Below are 20,723 nucleotides of genomic sequence, written 5' to 3'. Positions count from 1 at the left end.
ATCCCTTAGGGGAGAATAGACAAGTTTAGATCTAATAGGTCTATATCAGGGGTGTCAAACTCAATTTCATTGAGGGCCGCATCAGGATTGTGTTTGACCTCGGGGGGGGGGGACAGGGGGGGCATGGTCAGCTCAATATCATTGTATCAGTGGCACCTGTGGTGGTCCAAGCGCTCTGCCAACAAAAATGGGCTCCCGAGCTCCGTTTTTGATGGCAGGGGTCCCACAGGCTGGACCTTCGCTGTTTCCAGGGTGGCCCCACAGACCACATCTAAGCCCCCCACGTGCTGGATCCAGCCCCCGGGCCTTGAGTTTGACACACCTAGTCTATATGGTATCCATTTGTTGATGATAAAATTTAGACAATGTGCATGCCTCCAATGCTGCTACGACATCTATATTCATAGACAGATTCAGTAGCATTTTTATTCTTTTAGACTGAGAATGCCTATTTTTTGGGTTACGGGGGTTAACAAAAAGGGAGTTACAAAAAGGGAAATCCATACTTTCATGCACTTGGATGCTAAACCACCCTGAAATAGATAAATAATAAATGTTCACTCTGTAACATTGAATAAATATTAAAACTTTCAGTGAAAACCTGCAAGGGTCGTTGCTATGAAAGAACGTTTGGAACCTGCCGCTGTGACAAGGAATGTGTTGAACTTGGAAACTGCTGTTTAGATTTTCAGGAAGCTTGTACAGAACCTGGTAAGCATTTTATTTTTTTAGGTTTTTTTGCTTTCATTTCATTCCAGGTGAGTATTTCAAGGAGTTGCGCTTCTGGATTTCTATCATTATTTCTATCTAAAATTTCAATTGTGTATCTTTTCATATGTTCCAGTTGAATAAATTCAGTCAGAACTGATGGAAAACCAAATTGAATTAATATATTTAATCATATTTTGCCTGGTTTTTATATTCCTAGTAGAGGTCAGGTAGGGATGCGGTAGCTCAGTGGCTAAGACGCTGAGCTTGTCGATCAGAAAGGTCGGCAGTTTGAATCCCTAGTGCTGCATAACAGAGTGAGCTCCCGTTACTTGTCCCAGCTTCTGCCTACCTAGCAGTTTGAAAGCATGTAAAATTCAAGTAGAAAAATAGGGAACACTTTGGTGGGAAGGTAACAGCGTTCCGTGCACCTTTGGCTTTTAGTCATGCCGGCCACATGACCACGGAGATGTCTTCTGACAGCACTGGCTTGTCGGCTTTGAAACGGAGATGAGCACCGCCCTGTAGAGTCAAGTAGTCAGAATGAAGATGAGGGTTATAAGGGGAGAAATGGACCTTTCTTACCAGTTTCTCTTCTGGTATTTCATATTTCATGGCTGGCCATACCCCCCACTGCCATTATTTTCTGAAGAGAGGACCTCTACCCCATGGCAAGCCATTTGGTGCCAGTGCCAATAATACGCTCTCCAGATTCCAAATACATTGATCAGTCCAAAATGATTCGAAGGTCTGTTTTAGTTGTTTAGAGAACCTATGAATTCCAGGTCTCTACTCAATGTTTAAAATATTGGGAGAGTGCATGGATTGGGGAGTAGGAGATATACATTAGGTAGGAATATTGGGAATTTAAATTGGTTGAATAACTTAAATGATGGCATTAGGTCTTCTCCCAGACTGGTGGCTTTACCCATGAGATCCTTGCTCAATATTTCCTTGAGTTCAGAAAGTACAAAAAGAAAACTTTCCTTTTTTGTTTGTAGCCCTGTAATAATTTGTAGCCTTATAATAATTTGACATGCAATTCCAGTTTTTATCCAGCCCAGACATGTTTAATTTCATATAGTATCTCTCTGTTACAGTTCAGATATGGACTTGCACCAAATTTAGATGTGGTGAGAAGAACCGGCCAGAATATCATTGTTCCTGCTCGGATGATTGTGTGAAAAATAATAATTGTTGTGTCAATTACGACTCTGTTTGCCAAGGTAAAACTCCATGTTTGCTCCAATAGGAGCAGTGCACTGGACTGTTTATTCTACTTTTTCAAGGATTTTGAATTAGTTTCTAGATCAAGAAGTATGATTTAAAAGACTGCTTTATACATTTTTTCTAAACAAAACACAGGTGAGGGTCAGAATCTATTGAAATTATTGGGATAAGTTGGTTATAGTGTGACCAAAAACTGGCTGATTTCAATGGGAGCTGAGTTAACTGGGATCTTATTTTATGTGCCATAGCAAGCATTTGGTTTTAAGTTAAAGGATAATGTTTCATTGCTGACTGCATTTATAGTAAGCCTCTGCTCTGATAGTTCATACATAGTAAGCTTGTCCTCCGATGAAGTGTTTTTCTAATCAGGGCAACCTGTTCTACCCAAATATGGGACGGAACATACTGCTTCTGCTTGTCTTCTGACGGTTGCACAATTTGAGGTTGGCTAGTTTAGAGAAAACAAGGACTAGGGGGACATGATAGCAGTATTCCTGTATTTGAGGGGCTGCCACAAAAAGGGAGGGGTCAACTTATTTTTCAAAGCACTAAAGGGATAGGATAAGAAACAATAGATGAAAACTAATCAAGGAGAGAAGGAACCTGGAATGAAGGAGAAACTTCCTAACAGTGGGAACAATTAACCAGTGGAACAACTTGCCCTCAGAAATGGTGGGTGCTTCTCAAGGATGTGTGCATTCTCTGTGGGATATCAATTTGTCATTTGACATTCACCCTAAGTCCAGAAATTATCCTAAATCTTCAGTCCAAAGCTCATTTAATCAAAGGGATTGTTTAAATCATTTTCATGGTCTTGACCTTTCTTTTTAAGGACACAGCAAGCTTCAGTGTAGTCAGCCATGCTCCTGTTCTTCCCTAGCAGAGGAGGAGGAAGGAGAAGCATTTGAATCGGAGCATTAGATGTGGAATTTAGGAAATGGGAGCTGAGTCGTTTCACTTCTCATGTTTGCGGTCTTGTATCTCATCCTCCAGTTAGTTTTCTCATGTTCTGTCTCAGATCGGAACTGGGCTAAGGAAAAGATAGTGGCTTGGCAGCATTTTTCTATTAGAGGGTCAGTGGGTGAAGTAAATTCTAAAGACTGCACCTGTTGAGCATTTCTGCATTAACAAGCAATATAGACCATCAATTTGAGATGATCATTTTAAATGTTATAGCTTTTTCTTTAAAAAAAAAAGTACAAATGGCTACACCTAATCACCAGTGGTGAAATTCAATTTTTTTTTACTACTGGTTCTGTGGGCATGGCTTGGTGGGCATGGCAGGGGAAGAATACTGCAAAATCTCCATTCCCATACCACTCCAGGGGAAGGATACTGCAAAATCCTCATTCCGTCCCCACTCCTGGGGGAAGGATATTGCAAAATCTGCAGTCCCACCCTACTCTGGGGCCAGCCAGAGGTGATATTTGCCAGTTCTCTGAACTACTCAAAATTTCCGCTACTACTCAAAATTTCCGCTACTGGTTCTCCAGAACCTGCTGAATTTCACCCCTGCTAATGACCTTTTTTATTGTAGATGTCATCTGTAACTATAGTGATATCAAAGAGATGCAAGAATAACTTTAGAGCTACAATTCCCATTTGGCTTGTGATTAAAAAAAAAAAAGACTTGGAAATCTCATGATATATGTAAAATTAATAGGCGGTTAAGAAAGAAAATAAATGTAATATTTTCCTAACTACCAAATTAATAACTTATCAAATAAGTTTTACTCTTTTGAAAAACAAAATAATGTAATAAATTACTTTTTTTTAAAAAAAACAAGGAAGGACAAGTTGGCTTGAAGAGAAATGCGAAGACATCAGTGAAAACCAGTGTCCAAAAGGGTAAGAAAATTCAAAGTGGATTTTGCAACTTTCTAAAAATCAGGGGAGAGAAGACGTGGTATCAAAATGTCTCTTTTAAGAACCTTGATGAAAAATAGTTCATCCCAAAACTATTTTTAAAAAACCATTTAAAAATATGAATGTTGATATTTATTTCTATTCACTGGTGGTCCTCACTTAATGACCACCAATTCAGCAATTGTTTGAACTTATGATGGTGCTGAACAAGTGGTACATATAACTAGTCCTCAAAAGTTCAGCATCGTGACACTCATGTGATTGCAATCCAGGCACTTGAACAACCAGCTCACAATTGTGACATTGCAGCGTCCTGTGGTCACATGATTGGTCTTTGCTACTTCCATTGCCAGCTTCCCACAAGCAAAAACAATGGGAAAACCAGGGTGTTGCAAATGTGACCATGTGATGATATCACACTTAACAATGTCATATGATCCACTTAATAATGGTAACTGGCAGTGCCAGAATTGCTGCCACTAAATGATGCAGTCACGTGATACCACACTTTGTGACCCTGTTGCTTAGTGATGGAAATTCCAGTCCCAGTTGCCGTTGTTACCCAGGGACTACCTGCCCTTGCCTGATTTATCTCTGTGTACATATGTATCTAGGGATATCACCTGGCCAACAAAAGTGTGTATAGTCAAGGCTATAGTTTTCCCAGTTGCAATGTATGGCTATGAAAGTTGGACCATAAGGAAGGCTGAGCGCCAAAGAATTGAGACCTTTGAACTATGGTGCTAGTGAAGATTCCTGGGAGTCCCTTGGACTGCAAGGCGATCAAACCAGTCTGTCCTAGAGGAGATCAACCCTGACTGCTCTTTAGAAGGCCAGATCCTGAAGATGAAACTCAAATACTTTGGCCACCTAATGAGAAGGAAGGACTCACTGGAGAAGAGTCTAATGCTGGGAATGATGGAAGGCAAAAGAAGAAGGGGACGACAGAGAATTAAGTGGCTGGATGGAGTCACTGAAATGGTGTGAGATTAAATCAACTCCTGGGGATGGTAGAGGACAGGAAGGACTGGAGGAACGTTGTCCATGGGATCGCGATGGGTCAGACACGACTTGTCTAACAACAATAACAACAACAAATCTATATAAGCCCTATTTGCGTGTGCACTAATTCACATTATATTTTTCATCCCCATAATTGCTACTGTTGTTTCTCCTTTCCTCACTGTCATGTTTGTGGGAAAGTTCTGGGTGAAAGATATTTGCCATACATAAAGAAACGTACTTCCTCTCAGGTAGAATGTTGTGTAGATTAGCAAAGCCTATATTACTGTAGCTTTTCCATTTAGTGTTATAAAAAATGAGGCTCTTATCTCCTGCAGCTCCCATTGTTATGGCAGCTGGGGTTCAGGTTTTAGTGGGCATCAGGCTGAAGACAGCTGATGTAGATGAATAGCGAGTTTTGATGTGGTTTTCCTTTCTTTCTTTCTTCTGCCACACACTTATGGTCACATGGAGGAAGAGGCCTTTATAGCATGTAGAAAATAAATAAATAATGATCAGGTGCTTACCTTAACTGTCCTAATTTTTTCAACTCAGATTTACAAAACCTCCAGTGTTACTATTTTCTTTGGATGGATTCCGAGCAGAATATTTGCAAACTTGGGGAAAACTTCTTCCCGTTATTAGCAAATTAAGTGAGTACTTACTGTATCTGAGCAATAGCAAGCAGAGTTAAATATAAGGGGGGAGGAGGATTAAGTGGTATTCCCTTTCATAACTCTTCATATCCTTTGTAAACTCCAAATAAGACTTGGATGTTTCATGGGCAGCAGTGATTCAAGACCCAAGAATGAGCTTGCTGGAGTCCTGCTTGAATTCAGCAAAAAAAAATTAAACTATTACAACTGTGTAATGATTACATTTCCAGATATGGAAATTTAGATACACTAAAGAATGAAAGTGTATGAGCAAGGGGATGCTAGAGAAATAAGATACTTTAATATATTTGAAACCTATTTATTTTGGAAGACTGACAAAGAAGAACAAGAAATATTTTCCATCTGTAATTTAGTGATATAGTAATTCAATCTAAGTTCTCTATTTAGGTATTTTTTTTAGGTATTTATTGGGATTTATATGCCGCCCTTTTCCCTGAGGGGACTCAGGGCGGCTTACAACCACAAGGAAGGGGAGGTGCAAGGTCAAAACAAAACAATATGTGAACAACAGAAAAGTAATAAAAACCCAACTTTCATTCAACAGTCAAACTTGAAACTTCTAACAGTATCTAAAATATGTGAAGGCAATGAGAATGATGGGCATTTTGCATTTCATTTGGAACAGTGTCATAATATTTATTTTTGCTGCTGCAAAAAACATATAGGAAATGCCATATCATTCTAAATCATTCTGAATATTTGATCTGAAAAAGTGCACTACTTATAAACTTGGAATTGAATTTTTTTCCTTGACAGGAAAATGTGGGACATATACTCGCAGCCTAAGGCCAGTATATCCATCAAAAACATTTCCTAATCATTACAGCATTGCTACGGTAAGAGTGTGTTGAAGTTCTTGCTTTCTCTTCAAAGGCATATCAGAGTTGTAAAAATTCTATTTCATTACATTAGGAGAAATAACTAAGGAGTAACTTCCATAACTTTCTCCCATTGTAATCCCATGTTTCCAGCGTAGATACCATCATGTCCCAGTATTTGTTTGCCTGACATGTTCTTTGTGCCTCTTTTCACTCTAAACCCAATCTTGTTTCTTTAAATTGTGATTAAGCCTTAATATTTTAACTTTTCTTGGGCCTTGCAATTGCCCCACATGAAATAAAAAAATGTCTAAAACTTTCCAAACTACTGTGGAATTGTGCGGGAAGATTAACAAAGACATGCAGAGTTTCTTTTAGCAACCTTTGTTTAAAATCCATTATTGTAATACTAAGCTGGAGGGAATCAAACTTGATGGATCTCCAAGTGTTACTGTCTTCTACTGTGTACAGCCTGAGGTCTCTAACTGTTGCTATAGCAATCATTGTTGATGCATATCAATTCAAATCTTACTTCCAGGGTCTGTATCCAGAATCCCATGGTTTAGTGGATAACAAAATGTATGATCCAGAGAGAAATGCTACTTTCACACTCAAAAATGCTGAGAAGTTTAATCCACAATGGTACCAAGGACAACCAGTAAGTATCAATTCTGAATACAATGTGTTATTAATGATCAAAAGATAATGCAGCTCACGTTCTACTATATTATACCTTTTGTAATGATTCACAGACCAATCTCATAACAGCTCACTTGATAAAATACCCGGGAAGCACCAATTCCTTTTATGTGCAGTTGCTGTTATCGGATCAGTCTATAACAGATATACCCTGTTTTCCCCAAAATAAGACCTCCCTGGATAATAAGCCCCATCAGGCTTTTGAGCGCATGCGCTAATATAAGCCCTCCCCTGAAAAGAAGCTCTCCCCGAAAATATTGCAACACAGCAGCAGCCATGAGGTGACCACGCTTGCCGCCTCCTCAAAAATAATAAGACCTCCCTGAAAATAAGGCCAAATGCTTATTCCAGAGCTCAAAAGAAAATAATACCCTATCTTATTTTGGGGAAAACACGATAGTCTCTTTGAATGTAGCTATACTGTCTCTTTGAATATTGATATATTGTCTGCAAAATTAGAAAGACTTTGACTGCACACTGATAACAGACCACAAATTGTTAAATATTCTCTCCTCTCCTCTCCCCTCCCCTCCCCTCTCTCCTCTCCTTTTTTAATGCTTCTTATTGTCTCTTTTTAATCATGTGTAATCTATATGCCTGTTGATGCTGATTTATCTAAATGCCAACCTTCCAGGAATTCCATAACATTTTTGGATTTAGTTTAGTCTAGGATGCTCACAATTTCCCTGTTGAGATAATGGTTAAGTCTGTCAATGTGTTACAGAATTAAGGAGTTTTCATTGTGTTTTCTGACTGCTAATTGGTGTTCATGAGTGCTCTCTGCTAGCCTTCTGCCTGTTTGTTCTACAAGACAAAGTTATTGTGTAGTTTTATTGCATGGAGAAGCAACATGAACTGCGTGGGACTAACTATGGGAAACATGAGAAATGAGGGAAAGAGAAAGTTAAAGATAAAACCCAGGCTATCTGCCTCTTCCATAGATAAATAGTAACATAATAATGATAAAGATAGCAAGGGAAGAAAAAAGGAAGTTGAAAGAAAAAAACGAGCTATTTAGTAATGTATACCTCAGGTGAGACTTGGCCTTGATGAAGTTTCACATTTTCTGAAAGAAAGAAGTTGCAGAGCTGTTTCCCAAATTTCTGCTTCTCCTGTTGCTCCCGCTATGGAAAGTTTGAGATATCTGGGGCGGGGGGGGGGGGGGATTGATTTATTAGGGAATTCAGAGAAATCAGAAAATCATGATGGTCTGTTTCCTCCTTGGGAAGCATTTGCTGGACTTTGATTTGTTATAACCATAGAAAGTAGCTTCCCATTTAGTCAAGTCTAGATTCAGCCCAATTCATTTCAAATCACAATGTTTAATCATGTTAACATAAATGTGATAATATTATCTATTTAACATCTATTAGTATTTAACATCTACATGAAACTACATCTAGTACTATTTAACATCTACATGAAACCACTGGGCGAGATCATTCGGAGGCACGGGATAAGATACCACCAATATGCGGACGATACGCAGCTGTATCTGTCCGCCCCGTGCCAACTCAATGAAGCGGTGGACGTGATGAACCAGGGTCTCGAGGCCGTTAGGGACTGGATGAGGGCTAACAAGCTTGTACTCAACCCAGAAAAGACCGAGTGGCTGTTGTGTTTCCCTCCCAAAAATTTGGTTAGTGTTCCAACGCTCAGGCTGGGGGGCCAAAATTTACACCCCTCAGACAGGGTTCGCAACTTGGGAATCCTCCTGGATCCACAGCTGACCTTTGATCACCACCTGTCGGCTGTGACCAGGGGGGCATTCGCCCAGGTTCGCCTGGTGCGCCAGTTGCGACCCTACCTGAATCGGGAGGCTCTCACAACAGTCACTCCCGCCCTCGTGACCTCTAGGCTGGAATACTGCAATGTGCTCTACATGGGGCTGCCCTTGAAGAGCATCCGGCGGCTTCAGCTAGTCCAGAATGCGGCCGCGCGAGTGATCGTGGGTGCACCTCGGTTCACCCACATAACACCTATCCTCCGCGAGCTGCACTGGCTACCTGTTGATCTCCGTGTGCGCTTCAAGGTGCTTCTTACTACCTACAAAGCCCTTCATGGTAGTGGATCTGCGTACTTGGGAGACTGCCTCCTGCCAATTACCTCCTCTTGACCCATAAGATCCCACAGATTAGGCCTCCTTCGAGTGCCATCTGCCAGCCAGTGCCGGCTGGCAACTATGCGGAGGAGAGCCTTTTCTGTAGCAGCTCCGACCCTCTGGAACGATCTCCCCGTGGAGATTCGTACCCTCACCACCCTTCAGACCTTCCGCACAGCCCTCAAGATCTGGCTATCCCGCCAGGCCTGGGGGTAAAGACCATAATTTGCCCCCGCCCAAATGTTGAATGAATGTTGCTTGATTTTAATTATATACTGTGTTTTTATGTTATTGTATGTCTTCCCCTCCCATATAAGTTGTTAGCCGCCCTGAGTCCCCTCAGGGAAAAGGGCGGCCTATAAATAAACGCAACTACAACTAAATAAACGCAACTACTGATAAGAGAAAATGGAGCCGTAAGGTTAATGAGCAGAAATTGGTGGAGTGAGTTTCATTCACTGATGGATTTAGAATTGAAAAATGGGGACAGGACTAATAACAGACCCATCTATTATTCTTCCCTTCCATGGAAACTTTGAAAAGAAATGATCAGGCTAAGACAATAGGCTAAGCTGTGATTATTGTGGAGACATTTCCAGTTCAGTGTACAGAATGCAAAACATTGAAGGGTTCATGAAGGAGAGACAATGCACTAGACATAAATGCGGTTGGAGATGTAGGGTTAAGATCTGGGGTGGGCTTCAAAATTTTTAGCATGGGGTTCTCTGCCCGATTGCTGGATGGGCATGGCCATGGTGAGCGTCAGTGGCCTAGTCAGCCTCCTGCACCACAGCAGGGGTGGTGGTTTCTCCCTCTCCAGGCAAAAACAGCCTCCCCAGGCTTCGTAGGCCTGCTGGCAGCTGGAAACAGGCCCAGAATTTTCCAAACTTCTAGTAGGCCCATTTTTTACCTCCCCAAGCCTCCGCATGTGCACGAACTTGCATCCAAAACAGGCCGCATGAGGACTCCTGGGAGGGGCAGGGTGGACGGGCCCAGCCAGGAGTGGGATTTGGGGGTTCTCCAAACTGCACAGAATCTTAGCTTGCAAACCCCCAGCAGCCACTCCTGGTTAAAATGGTCTTTTTTTCTTTGAAATGGGATACAATAAGGTGTTTGATATGGGGTACTTATGTGTATGAAAAACACTGGTCAGCACAATCATTTACTGGAGTTCCAATAAACTACATGGTTAAGATCAGAAATTCAGACCTTGAAAAGGGCAAAAGCTGCAATTGATTTTATGGTGTATGCTGCATTGATTACATAGAATTCTACAAATTTTATCTACATAATTTTAAATACAATAGATACAATATTTACAATATGATGTCTCACAGAACCCTAAATTATATCTCCAGTTGAGAGAATTTCAAGTGGTGGGTATTTTTCTTTTCCTTCTTTCATTGATTTACATAACACAAGGCTTTGACAGACAAAAAGCAGGTTTTCCTTTCTGTTGTGCTGATTGTTTTGATGAAAGGTTTTGAAACATGAAAGGTTTTTTATCTTGCTATCTCATTTGTTCTGTACTTGTTCTCCCTGCTTTTTACTCCTCAATTGTGTTTGTCTAATGGGCCACACTTGCAGTTTGGTTCATCCTGTCGTGGCCCTTTGATGTATTTTTATTCTCATGATACTGAATACATACACAAATTACGATAATTTTATTTTATTTTAAAAAAATATTGTATTTATAGCCTGTCTTTATTATTTTTATAAATAATTCAAGGAAGAGAACACACACAATATTTTCCCCACAACTCTTGTCCTGGGAGGGTGTTCGGCTCAAAGTCATCCAGCCAGTTTTCATGCCTGAGGTAGGACTAGAACTCACAGTCTCCTGGTTTCTAGGCTAGCACCATAACCTAGAGCAAACAGAAACTCCTTCCTACACTCCAAGATAATTGGCAAAGTCTTTTAGTTGTTGTTTTTACTAATACAAAAGCCTATTTTTTCTTTCATGTTGTTCCCACAGCCTTAAAGAAAAATGTACAATTGCTTTGTATTATATTATACGAGCTTTCTTCATGTGTTCCAATTCCTGATCATTAATGGAAATGTGATAAATTATTCCTCATTATTTCTGCAATGTGCTGGTATAGCTGTTGTTCTTGGTACTGTTATTACAAGATTGCTGTTATTATCCTCAAATCTTATTTATACAATACAATACAATACAATACAATACCAGAGTTGGAAGGGACCTTGGAGGTCTTCTAGTCCAACCCCCTGCCTAGGCAGGAAACCCTATACCGTTCCAGACAAATGGCTATCCAACAATGGTTGCACTGTGTTCATGAAGCCTCTCAGTTGTTGTTTTTCTTAAAGCTTTTGCAGCTCTCAAGTAGAAAAGGAGATAGTGACTTAGAGATGAAAACCAGGAAAGGAGAGAAACATTAGACAAGGCGATCAAAGTATTGAGGCAAAGAAGGGAGAAGAAGAAATGAGAGGTATTAAAGTAAGACAGCTGGAAAATGGAAGGTAGTTAGGAAGAAAGAAGAGGAGACAAACTGATTGGATAAGAGTGGAGAAACGTGGCAAAGGTATTAAGCTTTCTGCAAGCTAGTGTGGATTGACAGATATATTGATGATGTCTGGCCAGATAGCCTGTGCAGGAGAAGGAGGCCATCTTAAATTTATAGTGGATGAATTTGCCATACTCCTTTGAAACAGAACAAAGGAAGGAGGAAAGGACAATGTTTTTTTCCAAAACTTATTAAATCTATAAAAATATATAAAATACAAAAAAGGAGAAAAAAAGGAGTTGAGGAAAGTGGTAACAACAAACAAACAAACAAACAAACAAACAAACAAAAATAGGGAGTGCAAGAAACAGCAACAGTTACAAAAAGCTGTAGAAAAAAGTAACGTCTCATTTTCTTCCATACGAGTAAAAATGTATAAATTAGTGACACTTTGAACTAGAATGCACCATATTAAACAATACCTCAGTCATCATAAACATATCTAACCATCAAAACCCAAGTTAAAATCTCATTTGTTTCAGTTTCAATCAAAAAAAATATCTAAGAGTGATTACCAAGTAGAAACAAAACTAGATAAAATCTTTTCTTTAACCAAGTCAGTCAATTCCACCATGTCTGGCAACTTTATTAATTTCACCATCCATTTATTTTTGAAAAGGGAATCATGACTTTCAGGAGACAAGGCTGAAATGAAGCAGCTCTTTGTAAATACACGATCAAGAGTGCTCAATGCAATAAGGTATAGAATAGAAAAGGCTTGATCAGAGGAATGTGGAAATATTGAATTATTCTCCAAGATTATATAAATAAATAAAGCATATATCTCTTGTTAAAAGAAATAAAATTGCAGATCTTGTGAAAGACTCAGCAGAGGCACTATCATAAACATAGACAGCTCTCATCTTCTTAGCCTTGGAAAATAAATTGCTATAAACACAAGCAATCAATGAAAGATTCAATGGAAGAGTGGTATAAGGTTAGGGGCAAATGTATTCCTTTTGACTGCAACCTAGAAGGGTTGGGTGAGTGGGTGGAAACTGGCAAGCAAAAATCCATGTAATTCTTTTAAAGCAGCAAATTATTTTCCAAATACTGTTCCAAAAGCAACAGAAAGAATTCACAATTACAAGGGTTTTTAAAAATCTTTTTCTACAGATTTGGCTGACTGCAATGTATCAGGGATTAAAATCTGCTTCGTTTTTCTGGCCTGGTTCAGATGTTGATGTCAATGGAAGTTTTCCAAACTTTTACAAATTATACAATAGGTGAGAATTTGTGAATGGTTTGGTTTAGTTGGTTGATAAGGTTAAAAACCTGCTTCAGAGAAAATCTATGGGTAAATTTTAAGCACATAATAAATTCTTCAGTCATGCTCTCAGTCATTAGCACATCATTTTCATGTTTATTATTTTATGGATTCTATTTATTTATTCTATTAGGAAGCCCCACACTCTGTGGGATTGCATGCATTGTTGATTTTGATATTATACCAATTATAAGTTGCTTGATTTATTTTGTGATGCACTTGCTATTTTTTTACAAAGATTCTAAGATGCTAATTATTGCTGACCTTCTAAGATGTGTTAATTAGCTTAACAACATATATATTATACAACATGCTGAAAGGCTCTGTAAGAATTCTGAATTAGTAATTCTTTTCAAATGTCCTTCTTACTAGTACAAGTCTGAGTTTGTTTTGTAGGTGGTCGGGGAAAAAGAGAGGCAATTAGCTTTATGGTGTGTTGATTGATTGATTATTTTCAACCACATAGATAAATTTTCTCCATCATCTGTCGCTAACCTGGATTTTCAGGTTTTCTGATATTTCACCCACTGTATCTGAATCCACGTTATTCCTTACATATTAAAAAAAGGAAAAGAAAAAAGACAACTTTTATTGATTCCAGATGTTCCAGTAAAGAAGGACATACTTTTTATGGTTCAAGAATTTATTTTAACCTCATTAATAGTTTCACCAGAATTAACATTGTATTTGCTTGTAAAGCTACAAGCATTCATACAGAATTGCTGTAATTATAGAATATCTCTAGAATTATATCTGTGTCCTAAATATGCATTTCCAAGCACGTCTCTGAAAATGCTAAGCAGATATTTCTGCAGTTAAAAAGCCCCTCTTGTTTTATAAAATTTTGATCTTTAAAATATTCTGAATATTTTCATAATAATCCAATTAGTTTTCAAAGATATGCATGAAAATATTTCTTCTAATCAAAAATAGTAGGCAAAGAAAGCAATTAGCTAACCATGCTATGGCAAATATCTTCTTATTCTTTTCTGAATCTCTTAGCTAAAAGCTGCAGTGTACAATATTCAGCTGATCAGAGAGTTACTGCCATCTAGTGACTATCCACATTTTTGCAGTGGCAGATATGGTAGCTCCAAATGAACTGTCTCGGTTAATTTGGGAATTCATAAAACTTGCCTGATTTCAAAGTACCTAAGTAATAATTGTTACAACATTCCAATCCTGATCTATAATGACCCATTTTCTGGATTTTTAGAATATGCTGGATCTTTATGTTCAGATTTAATAAATCAATGACAGCTGCCCTAAGCCAAATGTCACATATAAGTCTCTATGTTTTGTTGACATTTTATCTTTAGATCAATACCATTTGAAGAAAGAGTAATCACATTTCTTAGATGGCTCCAATTACCAGAAGAAGAAAGGCAAGTAAATTGCCATCTCAAAGCAATATATGAAATAACTGAAAGGCAAATAATAACTGCTGTGTTGAATTGGCATCATTTGTCTTGTCTTGTGGATGTTGTGAAGTTTGCGTCAAAAATATATTAAAGGGCTCATAAAAGTTTATACTGAAATAGCATGAATGTGGAGTAATATAATACATCATGATTACTTCATGTTAATGGTTCAGTTCGGTGAAAAGAGTATCTATTATTCCCATTTATCTGTTAGCCTGGACAAAATGTCATATAGCATGATGTCATAATTCAACTGTAATTGCAGTGGAAATTTTATCTATTGAATCTGAAATCTATTGAATTAAATTCCTTTAAACCAAGGTTTCACTATAGGTAACATTTTCAAAGTGCTTTCAACTGTTCAGAATGCTTCATGTGCATACTTTAAATCCTTGTAACACTCATACCTGCTGTATTTTAATATACTGATATTATTTTTATTATTTGGTTAATCTTTGGTGAGATTCACAGCCTTTGGGGCTGGTTGGTAGCTCAACAGCTCGAGTCCTAACCAAGGACCTAGGAACTGTTAATTGGAGGATATAAGCTGTTCCGAGTAAGGTGGTTTTTTTGTAAAATCAAAATGTTCAAGTCTGATAAATTTAGAATTTCCAAATAACGAGGTAGCCCTTTAGATATTGCTCCAAGGGCTCCAATTACAATTGGGACAACAGACAATTTCTTTTTCCATAGTCACTCAACTTCAATTTGCAAGTCCCGATACTTTGAATTATTATTATTAATGTTATTATTGCTGCTGCTGCTACTACTACTATTCAAATTGTGGGCTGAGTTTGAAAGAGTATGATTTGCTTAAGGCCATTTAGTGAGAAGTTGCTTGACTCAGGAGCCTTCCTGGTCATCATGCTTTATCCTCATATGTTATCTATATGTGTACTATAATATACATTTTTATATCAACCACCCCAAGATTTGTTAATGCAGTTGTTTCTAATGAAATCTATGAATTTAAATATTTTCACTCTTCTCTTAATTTATATGTAAAATATTAAATTTTAATGCTGTTTGATATAGACCACACTTTTACACTCTGTATTTAGAAGAACCAGATTCCTCGGGACACAGCTATGGGCCAATCAGCAGTGAAGTAAGTAACTGGACACTCTATTGATATTTCTTTTAAATATAGTTCCATAGTAGATTAAAGATAAGATCATTTTTAAAAATCTAATTAAAGGGTAATTTCATTCCCTCCCATTTAAAATAAAGCTCCCCTTTAATTATTCATATATTATAAAAATGATGCACAGCTCTATAATATGATGACATATAAAAATTGAAACCAACTATGAAAGATCTTGATGCAGAATGCATTTAATGGAGATCACAGAAAAGGTCATTAAACATTATTAGAGAAGATTTCAGATTTACAATCATATTAAACAATTAGACTTGGACATCCAAAGACATTAACACTGACAGGATTAAAAGTTAAGAAGTGTTTAAAAAAGTAAGTGACCCAAATAGATAACAGAGGATTATATATGTATGTACATTGGGTTAAAGGATTGGATGATAGCCTGGAACTTTACAAAGAGATCACTTTAATACTTCTTAGCTCAAACTTTATGCATTAAACATTCAAGTAAAAGTCAATTTTTAGAGGGGAAAGCCAATGTCTATCGCTAAATATGGAGGAAAAAATTATTGAACATTCAGCTGCATGCAGAATTCTTTACATATTTAGATCCTGAGTTAGAAAAGGATTATTGAAGATCATCACTGTGAGAACTCTCCCCCCCCCCCCCGCCTTTCTTCTCCTTAGACTAGGCACCTGCTGTTTAAAAATATGAAAACTGTTTTCTTCTGCTTTGAACCTGCCTGGTTACTTATATCAGCCGGAATGACCCTTTTGAAGATGTCCCTTGCTGCTGGAAATTTGGCTATCTAGCATGTGAAAATGGCTTTCTCTTGTGGTCCGCAGGCTAGGGAGAATGGTTGGCTATCACTTTTCTAATAGTTAGGAAGGAAAATGATAAAACACATCCCTTTCCCCAAACTTATAATTGCTAATTGAATTGTTTCTAATGACATTTATTTTAATTTTGCTTTCAGTTTGCTTTCATTGTTTTTATTCTTATATTTTATCATTTGTATTTTTAATCACCGTAAGCTGCCATGGGCATTGTATAGGTAGAAAAGTTGTTAATAAATGACAAATAATAATAACATACGTTTCTTGTCACATTGGTTAGAAAAGCAACTGTTTTGGGGAAGGGTACCCTAATTTTTAGACATTCTTGCTCCTTCTTTATCTTTTGCTTTTGTGATACTCCTCTTGGTTAAGTGTTCTAGAAATTTGGAGTGTTTTCTACAATATCTGGGTAGTCTACAAGGCTTTGTTTGTTTAGTTTTATTATGGAAGACTCTTTGTATCTCTTAATTCCGGGTGACTGAACAGCAATCCTGCCTAGCTCAGCTATGCAGTCAAAGAATGTTCATTGCTGGACTTGCTCATCTTAGGCAGGGGTCTATATTGCAATTAATTTTATATTAATATTTAGCCATCATGAAGGATATCTAACTGATCTGTGCTGCTGTTGGAAAGTATCAGCCAGCTATGTTGCTCCAATAAAGAGCTCTCCAAACTATATCAAGCAGAATTAAAGGTTGATAAGTGTTGCAGAGTGAGGGAAGCTAATGGAAAACCAATTCCTACTCTACATTGCTGACAGATGCTTTCTCATTGGCAGCAGAATATTTATGAGGAACGACCATTTTTTTTGGGGGGGGGGGAATGTGGCTTAACTTGTTTATTTTGTCTCTCTTCACTTTTAATTTGCAGGTCATTCTTGCACTAGAGAGAGTAGACAAAGTGGTTGGGTTGTTGATGGATGGGCTTAAGCAAATGAAGCTTCACAACTGCATTAATATTATTCTTATTTCTGACCATGGTAAGTCTTGTAAAAACATATAGATTTTAGGATACATAAAACATTTTTGAAATGTCTTTTGAACTATTGTTTTTAAAGAAAAGATAAGTAGTCTGGCAATATAAAAAAACTTCTAAATAAATGTAGACTAGTTTAAGAGGAAATTTTCATGAATTCACTACTGGGCTTCATTCTAACCCTTCTGGATTATTGATTACAGAAATTATAATCATAGTTTAACTGAAGCCATATGCCAAACCAACAATGCTTAGCGCAAGTGGAACCCCATGTATAAATGCTGGGTTATAAAAAGGTCATAACTCCCCACCCATGATCTTGGATGTTCATTATTTATAAAGACCGCTTGTTTAAGTGAGTTCTAAACAGGTAACTTTTGTTCAGTTGGGACTTGCATATAAAGAATTTGGAAACAATATAGAAAGTCGAAATAATGTATATTCATTTATATGAATGAATAAGTCTTAGACCTAATTTCTTGCTGATAATTAGAGCTACTTTTTCTCAGTGCACAATAAAATATGTCCATATTTACCATGAGCATAAAACTTTATATTTTTCTTGCAAGGAATGGAAGAAGCTAACTGCCAAAAAACAGTCTACCTGGATGCATATTTGGGCAATGTTAAAGACTTGTTTGTGGTACCTGGCCCTGCAGCTCGCTTAAGACCCCAAAATTCTCCAGATGAGTATTTCTCTTGTATGTAACTACTAGACCAATTTGAATTATTTGCTTGTTTTATATTGTTGTTTTAGTGCGTGGATATTGGTCTTATATGAATCTGTGGGATTAAATTAAATGCTTGCATTTGCTGGTTGAACTTTTCCTGATAACCTGATTTGCAGAAGTGAGGCTAGCCAATTCTCTCCTGTTTGGAGACCTTCTAAAATAATTTAGCTACATATATTTTTTGGTGGGGGGACTGCATATGTTATCTTTCTTCCAGAATTCCACTCTTTTATTTGTACCTGTAAAAAAAGTCATGATGTTAATATTCTTAAATAACAATGGGAAAAATTTAAATACTCCTTTCTATCAGTATTCGTAGGGCATGGCCTGTTATTCCCACACTGTGGCTCTTGGATGCAAACTCACAAGGGTGCCATGTTTTGGGTGATACTTAAGCCTATAGTGCTGTATTTTCTTTAAGTGTTTTTTAATTTTTAAATGTATATAAATATTAGATAACATGAATAACATGGTTTCTGGGTGTTAATTTTGATACCAAATAATAATATTAAAATTGACAATTTTGATAACCTTGCATTAATCATACTCACCTCTTTCTAATAACACTATATATCATACAAAATAGTCATCTTTCAAATTGTTATACTTTCATCTGCCTGTTGATTTTAACATGTTGTATAACAATATTTAGTATTTCCCCCTTTCTAATTTCTACCTCTATTTCATACCTTAATAACACCAATCTTATGTTAGAAAGTATTCTATTTCTATCCTTCCTCTCTTATCCATTTTAATTATATTAATTACATTGATCATACTCATATCATTATAAATATGCAATTAAAGTTCTTAACATTATAATATTTGCTCCACCTTGTATTTAATCCCTCATCATTTAATTGTTTAATATCATATTATATTATATTACTTGATGCTAATAATCATGGTAAAGAAATTACTGAGACACTAAAGGTTTTACGATATAAACTTTTGGAAACTTTGACATAGACCACCTGCAAACTGTAATACTAAACATCTCTTAGGATCACAAATCAAATAAAAAAATATTGTAATTATGATTTGCCAATATAATAGATATTGATAGCTGATCTTTGTCTTAGCAAAGCAAGAAGTTTAAAGGCAGGATTTGAATGTCAGGTACCAGATTCCCACATTTTTTTACTACCAGTAGGAAAACCTTCAAAGTGGTTGGGCATTTGCAGTGAAGTAGTCTTCCAGAGAACTAATTAATCAATTGATATCTGAAATCTTTTCAATACATATCTACAGTAATATTCTTTGAAATAATATCTTTAAAAAATGACAATTGCTGCTTGTTGCCTTTATATAGACCAGTGACGGCTAACCTTTTTGTCATTGTGTGCCAAAAGCCAGCCTGCATGCATGCCCGCACCCATAATGCAATGTGCGCGCAACACCCCCCTGTGCCCCCTGCAAGTGCGTGCAACACCCCTGTGTTCCCCCTCCCTGCAGCCTCCTAGCCCCAAAATGGCCCATGGGTGGGCGTCACTCCCCTGTGTCCTGTTTTGGGCCTAATAGGCGTACCTGCAGCCTCCTGGGACCAAAAACAGGCCATGGGGGTGTGCGCCAAACACCCCCATACTCCCCCTGCCCTCCGCCTATGTGCATGCGACCCACTCGCCCTCCTCCCCACATGGGTGGTTGAATTGAGCTTGGGCGACGGTTGATGTGCCTGCAGAAAGGGCTCTTTCCACCTGTGGCACGCATGACATAGGTTCGTCATCATGGATATAGATACTTCAGGGAAAATTACGTATTTTTCTATAATTTAGAATATGCATCTATTCTTATTTGCTTTTACCTAATGCAAGTCTGGATCTGGGATCATTATGTGTAGGCAAACCAGTCTGGAAGAGGCCGTCAGTATTGAATACCTTAGCAAAGAATGTTTTGGCCTTTAATTCCACATTATAATATAATTTACTTTATTATTATTTTAATAATTACATTGATCATTCAGAAATCTCTTAGAGCTTATGAATGTTGAATATTAATTCAACTATTAATTCAACATGGGGCAATTTTCAGAAAACTACTTTAGCATTATCTATACTGATCTGTTACATCCTTGTGTTCCTGCTGTATGGTAAAGAATTATTTCTAATAGATGCAGCAGAGAAGAATATTTTAATTAGCTGATAAACAAGATGAAATGTGATGTAGTATTTCAGCTACCACTACTTAGTTGGATGTTCTTTATTTTTCTTTTAACTTATAGGTAACTAATTATCTCATCTAACTCTTCTAGTTGATTATGAAGGCCTTGTCAGAAACCTTACAGTAAGTACTGACATCTTCTCCAAGTCATGACTCTTATTTTATTTTATTGATTAGATTTAATATAGTTGCCCAGCCCAGCGAACTACATTAGCTGCATTTTCCCCATCATTTATAGAATTAGTCAAGCCATTCAGATCTAATATATCTTCCCTCCTTCAGACATATCAAGATATGGGGGTTCCCTTGGTATATTATTATATTGCTGTAATTGTGTTTGTTTCTTCTGAGATAGAAAGAAAAAATTAAATTGACTCAGTATTTGGTACAAAAAGTAATTCTGGATAGGACCATCATTTTAAGTGATAATGTGATTTGGTTTGTCTTAGTGTGATTTTTAAATCTAGAAATTGTGAATACGAAAATACCTGTGGATTTCAGAATAGCTGTAGTACAGTAATAAAAATAGCATTTGCAGAAATACCTTAAAATATTATAGGCCCAAAATTTTGCAAGATCCCCAAATCCTGGGGGAAAAAAATCAATG

General features: G+C 37.4%; 1 protein-coding gene across 1 annotated transcript in view; it reads left to right on the top strand.

The window, feature by feature from the left end:
* Positions 1-20,723, top strand: part of LOC106544191 (ectonucleotide pyrophosphatase/phosphodiesterase family member 1) — a 47,819-nt gene that overhangs the window by 12,033 nt on the left and 15,063 nt on the right. The window contains exons 3-14 of the mRNA XM_087718473.1: positions 595-711; positions 1,809-1,934; positions 3,726-3,786; positions 5,362-5,459; positions 6,240-6,319; positions 6,840-6,959; positions 12,743-12,852; positions 14,213-14,278; positions 15,350-15,422; positions 17,121-17,229; positions 17,795-17,926; positions 20,208-20,239. Of these exons, the coding sequence (XP_087574599.1) occupies positions 595-711; positions 1,809-1,934; positions 3,726-3,786; positions 5,362-5,459; positions 6,240-6,319; positions 6,840-6,959; positions 12,743-12,852; positions 14,213-14,278; positions 15,350-15,422; positions 17,121-17,229; positions 17,795-17,926; positions 20,208-20,239 (1,124 nt within the window). The remainder of the gene's footprint in view (positions 1-594; positions 712-1,808; positions 1,935-3,725; positions 3,787-5,361; positions 5,460-6,239; positions 6,320-6,839; positions 6,960-12,742; positions 12,853-14,212; positions 14,279-15,349; positions 15,423-17,120; positions 17,230-17,794; positions 17,927-20,207; positions 20,240-20,723) is intronic.

This window comes from Thamnophis sirtalis, unplaced genomic scaffold, assembly GCF_051295495.1.
Source record: "Thamnophis sirtalis isolate CommonGarterSnake01/CBP01778 unplaced genomic scaffold, rThaSir2_p1.2 scaffold_6, whole genome shotgun sequence".
In the NCBI taxonomy this organism is placed as follows: domain Eukaryota; kingdom Metazoa; phylum Chordata; class Lepidosauria; order Squamata; family Natricidae; genus Thamnophis; species Thamnophis sirtalis.
This window is presented reverse-complemented; position numbering and strand designations above follow the sequence as displayed.